Below are 11,661 nucleotides of genomic sequence, written 5' to 3' on the forward strand. Positions count from 1 at the left end.
TACACCTACCTTTGAGAATGATGATAAAGTTCTGTTTGTTTAACGTCAAATCACTAAACATTTGCTCAGCTTACACTACTTTCCAAAGCAGATGGCTGCCAGCGAGACAACAGGCCTACACTTACTTTTCTTTTTTTTATTTAAAAGGCAATTGGCTAAGCTGCCCCACCTACAGAGCTCCTCCGGCATGACAGGTGGCGAATTAAACGTTTGACTGTTTGCTTGCGTGTATGTTTATTTGTTTGATTAATAGTTTGTGTAAACAAAATGATGCTTTTTAGTCCAGATTTAGTCGTGACAAAGCAGAGGGACGAGCCTCTCTGGTCACAGAAGCAGCCACTGTTAATGATGAAAATATAACAGTAAAGTAGTCAAGTCAGCGCCAGACAGTCTGACTGAACTGTGTCCGGATGTTGATTGTATGTCATCAAAAAGCACACAAACAACAGGGGTCGCCGGTCAGAGATTTATTTTGGAAGCCAGCACCAGAAGTGGAGCGTTTGTCTTACGCGCACAACTTGACACCGTGAATCCAGGAGCGCTACAGCCGCTGTTAGACATAAAAATCCTACCTGTCAACATGTAGCCCAAACTGACGCGGTTTCCCCCTGAAAGTAATCTGCAGACTATTTTCTGTTCTCAGTGTCCAATCTCAACTTGGCACATATATATATTTTTTTTTTCACCGCTGCATCCATGGAGAACCAGCACTTCGCAGGGAAGGATCCAGCTGGAGAGCTTTTACGCATCGCACATCTTGGAGCGTCGACACGGATGACAGTGTAGACAAATATACAATTTGCACAGGATATAGTGATTGCGTCCTGCGCAACGTGTAAAATGAGGTACGGACTGGTGGTACTTTCTGCAGGGTTTACGGGTTTGCTCAGTTTTAGCCTCCTCGCTGTGGCAATTGGGACTGATTACTGGTACATAATCGATGTAAATAAACCCAACTGCACGGGTTCAGACGACCTGAGTTCACATTCGGGACTGTGGAGAATAAATGAAGGTAGGCTTCTGTTTGTCAACTCATTATATCACGGTCTGTATTTATGAATTATTCAGATAACATTGTTTTCATACTATACTGTACTGAAATATCCAGTGTGAGCTGCAGCCTGTAATAAAATCAGGCGCAACCTTCATTTATCCAGAGCAACTTTTACGCCGGGAACCCTTTTAATTTGTTGCATAAACACTGCTGTGCGTAAAAGGCGCTGAAGGTTCAGTCCTAATGTTTACTTGGAATGAACTTGCAACATTAGAAACGACTCAGGCGTGTTCTGACAGGTATCGATTGTTTATTTATGACGTTGACAATAAACACAAATCGTCCTACCGTGAGTTAAATATGATGCTGTTGACATAAATCACATGCTCACACATTGCTGTGGTCTCCGTGTTGTCTAGATTTTTTTTTTTTCCTCATCAATCCACTGTTGGGGCGGAGGTGCAATAACTGCTTGCAGGGACTTTTGTGCCACTGATGCCCAGAACATGTGACATCCCAGTGCCTTTAGCTTTGAGAAATAAATGTGACAAAGGGTTATATCCTCAATAATTAACTCCTTAATTAGATCCTTTACATTTCTCTTCTCATTCACTGAGTACAATCAGCCGCACCATATGCAAATGCGCACATCCATAATCTAGATTAACTGTTTTAATGTCTTTATTTTTAAGTAAGAAATGGATTGCAATTGTAAGCCATAACATCTGTATCAGCCCGGGCAAGCAGCTGCAGGCGAACACGCACCGGGGGCTGCAGAAAGAAAGGATGCGGTGTTATCTGCTGTATTTTCAGCTTGTTGGCTGCACAGCTTGAGGTGTCGGAGGTGTCCAATTTCTTGCCGGTGGCTTCCACAGTTCACAGTTTAGTGCCAGGTAATGAGACAACGCAGGGTTTGAAGCTCCTCTTGCAGCGCACACCTGTGACACTGGCAATGTGCGACCTGCACTGACACAAACCCATGGTGCAAAATTGTGTCACATGGATAGGCTGTGCCGTTAATTGGTTTCATCAATCGCACTGCGTTATGTTTCTATGTGCTATATGTTATATAAAACTACCCTAAGTGAGAATGTAGCTGTGATTTTTGGAGAGCTGTACAGCTCTGTCCACAAGTCCTGTCATGTGTAACCTTTTCGCTTGACATTTCCAGGACCGAACAGGAGTTCAGTCATCCCCTCTTTCACAGCAAATACCTCCAGCCTGTCAGAGGCAGAAAGGCACCTTCTTGGTGAGTTGTTTTGTTTTTCAGCTGACATAAGATATGACAACTAAATGAATATAAAATGTGAGTCCACATAGTCAGAATTGGCAAGAGAAATAGAGAGGTCTGGGTGGCCCCCAGAAAGACATTGCAATGGTAGGGTATGCTGTGGGACAATCACATCCAGAGGAAGGCCACTGAGCAAACATGGACACGTTCCTGCCCCACTGTTATTGGAAATGACAACCAATTGCTTTCTGCTTTGTAGAAATCAATCTAAAGATCTCAGCTGCTATCGCAAATCATTAGTCAGTAATGTAAAACCACAGCACAGTCCTTTAAAATCTAGGAATTATTTAGTGACAGCATGTGGCCATGTGTGTTTGCAGGCTTGCACAGGGTGGTGGTCATCTTATTGCCCCTCAGCCTGATCCTGCTGGTGTTCGGTTGGATCTTTGGACTTGTCAGTTCATTGGCCTGTAGCCCCAACTTGCTGCTTGGATCAGCGCTCTACGTTCTCTTCTGCAGTAAGTCCTCACAGAATTGCTATTGTTTTCAGTGATTATGCTCTGAGCCCGTAGCGGCAGCATGTGCTCTCTGTGTAGGCTGGTCAGAATGAAAGCCTTCGCTTGGTTTTTTAAGATGCACGGTGTAAGAAAGCGTGTGTGGGTAGCACATTGTATGCATGCAAGTATACACAAAGCTGCTCTCATCCATTTCTGGCTAAAGGCAACTGGTAGAACCTAATTTTACCCTTTCTAGTCATTAGTAATGTATTTGTGCAGGGTAATGGCCAATGAAAAAACATTGATTAGTGGTGTGCAAATATTTTTTTCTTCCAGTTAACTCAAGAAAATTGCTATAGGTCAAATTTCCAGCTTCATATTAAATGTCTCTGTGCAGACGTTAAAAATCCCATTTGACGTAATTGAGTTAGGTAATGATCTTTTTGTTCATGCTGTTAGCAGAGTGGGTGGAGATGGGGACGAAAATAACCAAATATGTAGCAAAGCAAGTTGTATGATAATACTTCGCAGCTTTTGTGTCTTTATACAATACTATTTGTCAGATTTTGTGAGTAGACACTGCATGACTGACCCAAGACACAGAGGTGCAATTATCTTAATCCTGTGAGACGTGGTCACGCTTGTTTCACGGGATTAGGATGTAATCTATACAGTAAAAGGGCCTGATCGGCAGGTCCATTAAGGGTCAGGCTAAGATATGATCCAAATGGGATTCCCATATAATTATCTTACCTATGGTGACCTTTTCCTAACACTACCATGTCTTAATCATACTTTGCAGTAATCATTTATTGAGAACATTTTTTCTTAGCACTTGCCAGTCTGATTTGCATTAAATAAATCATAACTGCAAGCCGGTTCCTGGAGAGCTTGAACTTGTTGTAGACATCAAACCATGACGCTTTCTCCATATGGAAATGGACATGATTAACAGTATTGATTACAGCATGTGGAGTGATTGCTGATCGGGATGAAGTGGCACACAATTGCAGAAGAGCTCGCACTTGATTGCAATCATCCGTGTGCTCTTTTCTTGTATTTCTCTGTCACTGACGAAATTTAATTTCCTTTTTGTGGAAATTGAGTGTGATCAAAAGGACAGCCCATTAGATAAACTGTGGTCTATTACACAGAGTGCTGTCCAGATTGTCAAATCATAAATAAAAATCTTTCAAGAGTGTAATCAATAACGGCGCCCCTAAAACCTGACGTATGCTTTTGCATTTATCAAATGCACAAAAATCAGCTCAAAGATAAAACTGAGCAGAAACATTCTGAGTTTGGTCTCTGCAGTCACGAGACCTGATCGGCAGAGGGTCCTTAAACGTCAGCATAAGGAACACTTCCATCAGCAATACAGTAATAAAAAGTTGATTTGTTTCTTCCTTCACCATCAACAATGTGTCTGAACTCAAAGAGGAATGAGCTTGAAAGAAGTCTTTGTCACAGAAGTGGAAGGTCTTATTAAAAACTGCTGACAAATCTTGCAGACACATCCAGCGTCATGTGTCAAACAGTAGAGACCAAATATCCTGTCCACGCCTCGAAACCAAAACACCTGCAAATGCTGTGCTCTTGCATTTTCAAATGCATCTCTGAAAATAGATAAGCTGATAAAAAGGGGTAACACCTATTTAAACATATCGTCTCGTATATATTTTTATTTCACGATTACTACATCAGCAACCTGTTCCCTAGTGTGACATGTTAGTACGAGACCTGGATAAGGTACAATCCGATCATCTTATCAGGTTGAATCATTCATTAATAGAAAACCGTCGAGGACCAGAATATTGGAAATTTAATCAGAATGTTTCTCAAGATAAGGAACATCGTAGAAAGACTGAAATGTTTATCAAAGATTTTCTTTTTTGTATGCAATACCAGCACAGTGAACCCTTTGAATTCAAATGTTGAAATTAAGAGAACAGTGATAGGCAGAAATTGCTGCTGAATAAAATAATCTATTTTTTTATGTATTTGTTAAATAGCATAGAAAAGAAAGAAAGGGTACATAATAAATTAGTAGAAAAGCACTTGTACTAAAGTTATTTTAATAAAAAACTCTTCCCGAGCTTCAATCACAGGAAGAATCTTAACAAATTGTAATTGTAATATTCCATATAATGTTATTATTTTGGATTAAATGTGTTGTTTCTTCTTTCTCTATTGTTTTGTACTCCGTGTGTCTGGTTGTGATTCATTTGGAAGGTTATACTTGCATATATTCATTGTAGCAAAAAAAACTATACAAACAGCTGATACAGCATATGCCTTAACAAAGCATTTGTGAGCGTATCAAGGCTACCTTGGCTGTCCCGTGTCCTTTGGGAGTGTTGGTTTTGCACAGAAAAAGAAAAATGAGGCTACGTGCAGAAGTAAGGCCAGTAGCAGCTTTTGATCAAAAGTGTTGAAAAGCCTTGACGATAAAACGCGTAGATCTCGTCTGCCCGACATACGACTGGTGACATAAATGATAGACGATCTCAACATCAACATTATTGTAACCTCCTTGGGTGTTGCCATGGTTTCTGTTTATGCTATACAAAAGCAGTTCACAAGAAAGCCAGGCTTCATTAGGCTCTAATAAGTCCCTTAGCAGATATCCTCCAGATGAGAGATGTAGATAAGCACAAAGTACACAAGCAAGTGTAGAATAATGGTGCTGGGGTTGCAGCCATTGTCCAAGCATACGCGTCAAAAAGCTTAGTGAAAAGTTTCTACATGCTCAGTTTTGACTGAGCATGTAGACGGAGATTGTTTTTTTTTTTTTTAAACAAGCATTCTTTATTCCACTGAAATGTTTAAAAGGGTATTGCTTTTTCTAAATAATCATAACAGATGTTCAAAGCGTGAAACCGGTGCAGTAAACGCTCAGCCCTCACTCACATAAAGTGCAGTGGAGGTTCACAAGACATACAGTAGCTATTAACTACAATACATTGAGTGCAAAGCAGTCTTTGTTCACGAGCACTTGAACAGAGATCACACAGTTCAGTGTGATTCGCAATGATGACAATTTAACAAGTTTAAGAAAAAGGATTTGCTTGCCTATTGTGAAAGAGAAGGCTGCAGAACCTGCAGTGCCTTCTTTCTTGATTTCTTTCTCTCTCTCTGAACATGCAGTACATTCAATTATACATTGTGTGTTGTTCTTATCAGCCCACCTCTGAGGTAATTGGGCGAGACAGTTCACCTGTCTCTTTCACAACACAAGAAATCAAAAACAGCACACAGCAGAAGATTCCTACTTACACAACAGGGTCCTCCCGGAGAGTAAATGATCAGGTTAAATTTAGAAGCACCTCGTTGGAATAATTTGCATCACCAGCGGAGCCTAGAATCACAGTGTAGGAGAGCCCACAGACAAAAAAGGATGGGTGTCATTACAACATGAGACAACAGGGCTTGGTGCTGAAAATGATTTCTTCCCTGTCCAACAAATGATTAATCATGATTAAGGCCCTCACTTGATGGAAGTACAAAAAAAAAAAGAAACGTTTAAATCTGTGTTTCTGTGCACGAACAGGTCTTTTCACCCTGTCTGGGGTCAGCATCTACATCACATACTCCAACCAGGCCATGGAGGAGTTCCAGCGAATAGTGTCCCCAGAGAACCTCGCCTTCGTGGACGTGTCGTTCGGATGGTCCTTAGCCACAGCCTGGCTCTCTTACAGTCTGGAAGTGGTCACTGGTCTGCTGCTCATGCTAGCTGCCAGAATAACTCAAATGAAGGGACATTATGACTCTGGTGTAGCCATCGCTATGTTATAGATTGATGGTGCCCGAGTGAAACTAAAACTCCACAGGTTAGATGCTGCTTTGTAGCTTTTGATTTATTTATTTTTTTGTACTAAAAAAGAAACAAAAAAACAATGTACGCTGGTATTGTAGTTTAACAAGGCTGAAGATGACACAGTGTAATGCAATTAAACGTACTTTATGTAACTGTGACCACAGACACAAAGTGGATGCTATCGAACATGTGTGCCTTCATTGTTTTCTCTTGCTTGTTGTCTGTCACTTCTCAATATCCATTGTCCCAGCAAACAGTGAAATTATAAATATGTTCACTCAAACAGAAAAAACCGCACTCCAAGCATTCAGAATAATTAATACAGAGAAAACAGTATTTCTGACAGTTTTAGATTTTAACGCATGTTGCAAAGGGCTTATCGGCTGGAGGATGACTGCGGCACCCTCTCTGCTCTGACATTTTATACTGTATTTAAAAATAGATCACACATCTGTGGTTCAAGGTATTTCATTCTAGTGAAAACTATTCTGCAGCAGAAAATCAGGCAATGGAGCTACGCAGACTTCAACGCGCAGTCAGAAGTGGTATAGTTCCTAGTATTTCATAATAGCGCAGCTGCTGCATTGCCGTTGAAGTAGTTTGCACTCCATAGCACTCCATAGAAAGCCGTTAGCATTTAGTCATCAAGCATCGTGACTTCTAGAGAAACAACTGCAATGTTAGTTTGGATCTCCAGCTCACAAACTTCTGCATCCATCCTAATGGTAAATGCAGTGTCAGGGCTGATAATTGCAATCTTGGGGCTTCTGCAAGCTGCTGAACTGTGTAGAACATGTGCATGCATTGCTGCCTGCTTTGCATTAGTTATTAGCTCGATATTGTAATATTCTGTCTGTGTTGTCCAAAATGAGACTTAATACATCATCAAGGTAAAAAAGACCACTGTAAAAGTGCAACCTTTAGCATGTAATGCTGTGAAATGTATTGTTTTGTTCTCCTCTTACAGTTGTAACAAACCGTGCTTATACTTTCTTAGCTAAAGTGCTTCTAAACTGTGACAGAAGAGCAATGAAACATCAGCACAACTCTAATGTGAATAAATACTGCAGCTGAAAAGTAGCACATCAAATTTTCAAATGTCACACAAACGTTGTTGTCACGGTTTACTAATGATTTCTGTGTTGTGGCATAATGCCATCATCTAAAACATCAAGAAGCTACTGTATGATCACTAATGTTAACATATGTGCATTAAAACATTTGCTTGTGTTTCCAAATAACGTTTGTACTAAGAATACATATGTCAAATAAAAGAAAACTAATAAGCAGTAATAAGAGTAATAATAGTGGGGAAAAGGTAAAACAATTTGCTAAATGCTAAATTACTCAACAACAGTTTTGTTTTCGACACTGATATCCATGGTGACCATTCATAAGAATATCAGTAAGTCAAGTAAGGTTTACAAGTAAGACCCTTGATAAATCAATGTTATGTTGCTTTTCTTTGTGTATTGTTCACATTGGTAGAATACACCGGCAGTGTGTCTTTGGATTGCTGTGACCGCCTGCCTGCCTTTGAATACAAATGAATCACACCAGGAGTCAGGCCAGATGAAAAGCAGTTGTGTAAAGAATTTCGACAGAAGAACTCAGCAGTGTCTGACTAATGTCTTAACAGTTCTCTTCAGACGTTACACACATCCCAGCCGTTGGAGATGTGAAACATGGGAGATTTGACTCAAACCTGACTTCCTAATACATGAGTGCATCACTGCCTATTATGTGGAGGGTTTCAGTGACAGCAAGGCAATGTAAACGAGACAGGCTCCAAATCCTCCTGAACATATAGTGCATATTTCTTCTTGGAAAAGCATTAATGAGACATAACACTGAATCCACCTGATCATGTTGATGCATAGTACCCTGATAACCTTTGTCCACAAAAAGAGCATTCAATATGGTCAATTGTTGTGAGCAAATACGTTCAAATGAGCATTTAAACAAACTTGCAAAGAAAACTCCACAGGGTTCTCATTAAACTTTAGTCATCCACCAAGCCTGGCAGCCTCCGGCATCCACTGACTTTTCAACTTGATGTTTTTAATCTCAATATGCATGCATAGATTTTTTTTTTTTTTTTTTTTAAACTATAATCCAGGACATAAAATCGTAAATTTTTAGCCTTCCTCCATAATATGTTTTTCTAATGACTGAAGTAGGAGTAGAAGTCCTAGTCCCTTCAAAAAGCGCTGTGACAGTTAAAAGTATTCTGAAGCCGAGTTGACTGCACATAGGACATAAAAACAGGACGTGTTTAGCCTCTGAGCAATTTTGATAATGACTGAAGAAAGCTTTTTCAGTGGTAGGCCGACTTTATTTGTGTGTGTGTTCACAATCAACTCTGTCACAGCTGAATGATCTACAGTACATCACATGAGTGTTCCTGACAGTTTTACAGGAATTTTTTCAACTAATAACTACCAAGAAACGGACGCACTTATTCATCAGGGCTGAGCCATAGCAATTCAGGACATGCTTTTATATTATTAAAAACAAAATTAACAACAAAAAAGAAGAACCTGTGAGAAAGAGTGGTTCAACTTAAAAGGCAAAACATTTATCATGGCGGTCAGACGACACAAGCTAAGTGGAGAAACGATTAGTTCTGCTACATATGGTAACGCTTAAGAGTTGCAGGCATAAACGTGTTGCACTAATGTTTTCACACAGTACTTCTAATTTTTGACCCCAAGATATAGACCTGCCCTAAACACGCGTTTAAATTACACTGCTCAGCGCTTTAATAGGAAAATCAGTACAAAAGTCTTTACTAGGGGCGCCCATGGCAGAGATAGATGGAGTAGCATTAAAACGTGTGCTTATGTTTGCCTAAATGTACTTAGCAACATGATTTAATGTGTCTCGGCCAGTGAATCAAAATCCAAACCGTGAAACATTGTGTCTGCTCAGCTGTTTGTTTGGTTGTTTCCTGCCCAGCAATCCTCTCTGTGATGGTACAGAGAGCAGAGAGCTATAAAAGTAGGACCAAAGCACAGTGGCTCAGTCCTGCAGCCCTCCTTCTTATATATTAGGCCTGCTGAAATCCCATTAAACTTTTATGGAACATAATAATTCAATCCTCTCTGGCAGGAGAACACCAGAGCTGCTGCTGAGCCATTACTCTTTGGTTTGTGTCCTTGTCCTTGACGGAGTGCAGTAATTTTGACTTGGGCAACCTCTAGGTTCTCAGTTAGAAGAATTTATTGAAGAAAGGCATCCTGTCTTTATCAGAATGACTTTTCCTCTTTTAAAATTTCTCTCCAGGCAGCTGTTTCTTTTTTTTTTTATTCCTAAAATATTTAGAAATCAAGTCTCTAAATCAAGTCAAGATTGAAGCATTAGTTCTACTCAGCTTAACAAAGTCTACATACAATACAATCATAGCTATTTCCCCAGTGGATATTTGTTGCCATTTAGGGATTTATTACATTTCCTCACATTCAGTGTCCGGAGCTCGTGAACTTAATAAGACAATAATGTGAATATATGTCCAATAAATGGCCGTAACGTGTTATGCTCTCTTGATGCAAATGCTGATGTGAATTGTCAAACATCAGCTAAACGACACTACAGTACAGTAGTAGTACGGTACAGTGCGTTGTACGTCTAGTCACTGCCATGAGCGCCACTTCTCTCACTTCTATCCTGGTAATAAAGAAGCCACTCACTCAAATCTCACGGAAAAGTGAATGTATCACTGCCTCAAGGGCAACAATCTTAACCATTGAATATGACACAGTGCCGACATTGTTCAGAAGGATTTTGCCCTTGTGAAGAACCACGTTGCAGTACGGGATGAATTTCCTTAAATTATAGATTCACAACAGCAGAATGACAGAGGTTCATACTGTCAACAATTTTAATAGAGAAGACGACACCAAACATTACACTGTATTGAAAGCTACTATTAAAGCTGAAATGTCAGATTATTACACTGCTGTGCCTACAATCTTTTGTTTCACAAAAAAAAAAGTTATATATTTTGACCTATTGACATTTACATGTCTACTTAGATACAAGAAAGAAGAGTTGTTTGTATATGTATAACCCTGAACCAAAATGGTAAAGCCTGCAATTAAAATGTAAAAGGATCACAGTAATTGGGCCACTCTGTTGAGTGTGCTCAAATATTTAGGTATGCTGTATAACCCCTAAATGTATTTATAGTATTTTCTCATTGGAAATAAGGTTAGAGTGGGTTGATGGAGTGGGTTCATGTGGTTGATTCTGCTCATTTTCTCCCACCTTCTCCTTTCAACAGGATTACAAGGCTCCAGGTGATTAATTCTCCAACTCATTGATCTCCACATTCTGATTCAAGCCATCTTTCCTCCCTGTAGTGTTGGCAGCTTAAATCTTTAACCTATTTGAACACTTCACAGCGTCGCATTGCTTCATTCCAGCCCCACATTTAACATCAGCCCCGTGCGTGCTGCTAGTGTCTCAGGATTGAGTGGTCTCATAAACAGAGGAGGGACACACTCCCTGCAGAAACGTGAATAAGATCTGTTTTCTCTTACCTGGGAACCACTTGAAAAGTTAATTAGACCTGCCCCGTGCTCAGTGTGCACATCCGCAGTGGAATCATTCTGGCAACCGAAGGTCTCATTTGTTACATCTGATGAGCACGGACACACAAAGACTAAGAGCGGAAATGGCGAGGAGGATAAACTTGGTCCACATAGTCAAAAGTATGAGGAAGATTGCATTCTCTCCTTTTTTTTACCCAATAAAATTCTAAAGCAATAAAAATCCCATAATGTCAGACAGACCTTGGTAATTTCACATAGATTCCATATTTCTTTAACAGGCCTATAACTCAGTAACTAAATGAAAATCCTATAATAAAATAAAGTGAATGTTAAATTCTTCATTTTCAGCAGGTTTCGAGGAATGTTTCTACCTCACTGCATCCACACAGTGAGCCATTAATTATTGTACTGTCATGTCCGGGTGAAATGATTACCAATTCTGCCTTCTCCAACCACACAGTATAACTAAGTGTTTATGAAAGTGCATTATCGTAATGGTAAGAAAGGATAACACTTGGTAGGTACTTGTACTTTACTAGAGTTATTGTCTTATTCCTTTACTCAACTAC

The 11,661-nt window shown here is 39.9% G+C and overlaps 1 protein-coding gene across 1 annotated transcript; it reads left to right on the forward strand.

Annotated features, from left to right (window-relative positions):
- The first annotated feature begins 553 nt into the window (after positions 1–553).
- Positions 554–7,786, forward strand: LOC113160088 (transmembrane protein 235). Its single transcript, XM_026357148.1, has 4 exons — positions 554–1,012; positions 2,166–2,243; positions 2,606–2,743; positions 6,273–7,786. The coding sequence occupies exons 1-4, from the start codon at positions 841–843 to the stop codon at positions 6,515–6,517; spliced, it is 633 nt and encodes a 210-aa protein (XP_026212933.1). The 5' UTR covers positions 554–840; the 3' UTR covers positions 6,518–7,786.
- Positions 7,787–11,661: the final 3,875 nt, after the last annotated feature.

Source organism: Anabas testudineus, chromosome 8, assembly GCF_900324465.2.
Source record: "Anabas testudineus chromosome 8, fAnaTes1.2, whole genome shotgun sequence".
Taxonomy (NCBI): Eukaryota; Metazoa; Chordata; class Actinopteri; order Anabantiformes; family Anabantidae; genus Anabas; species Anabas testudineus.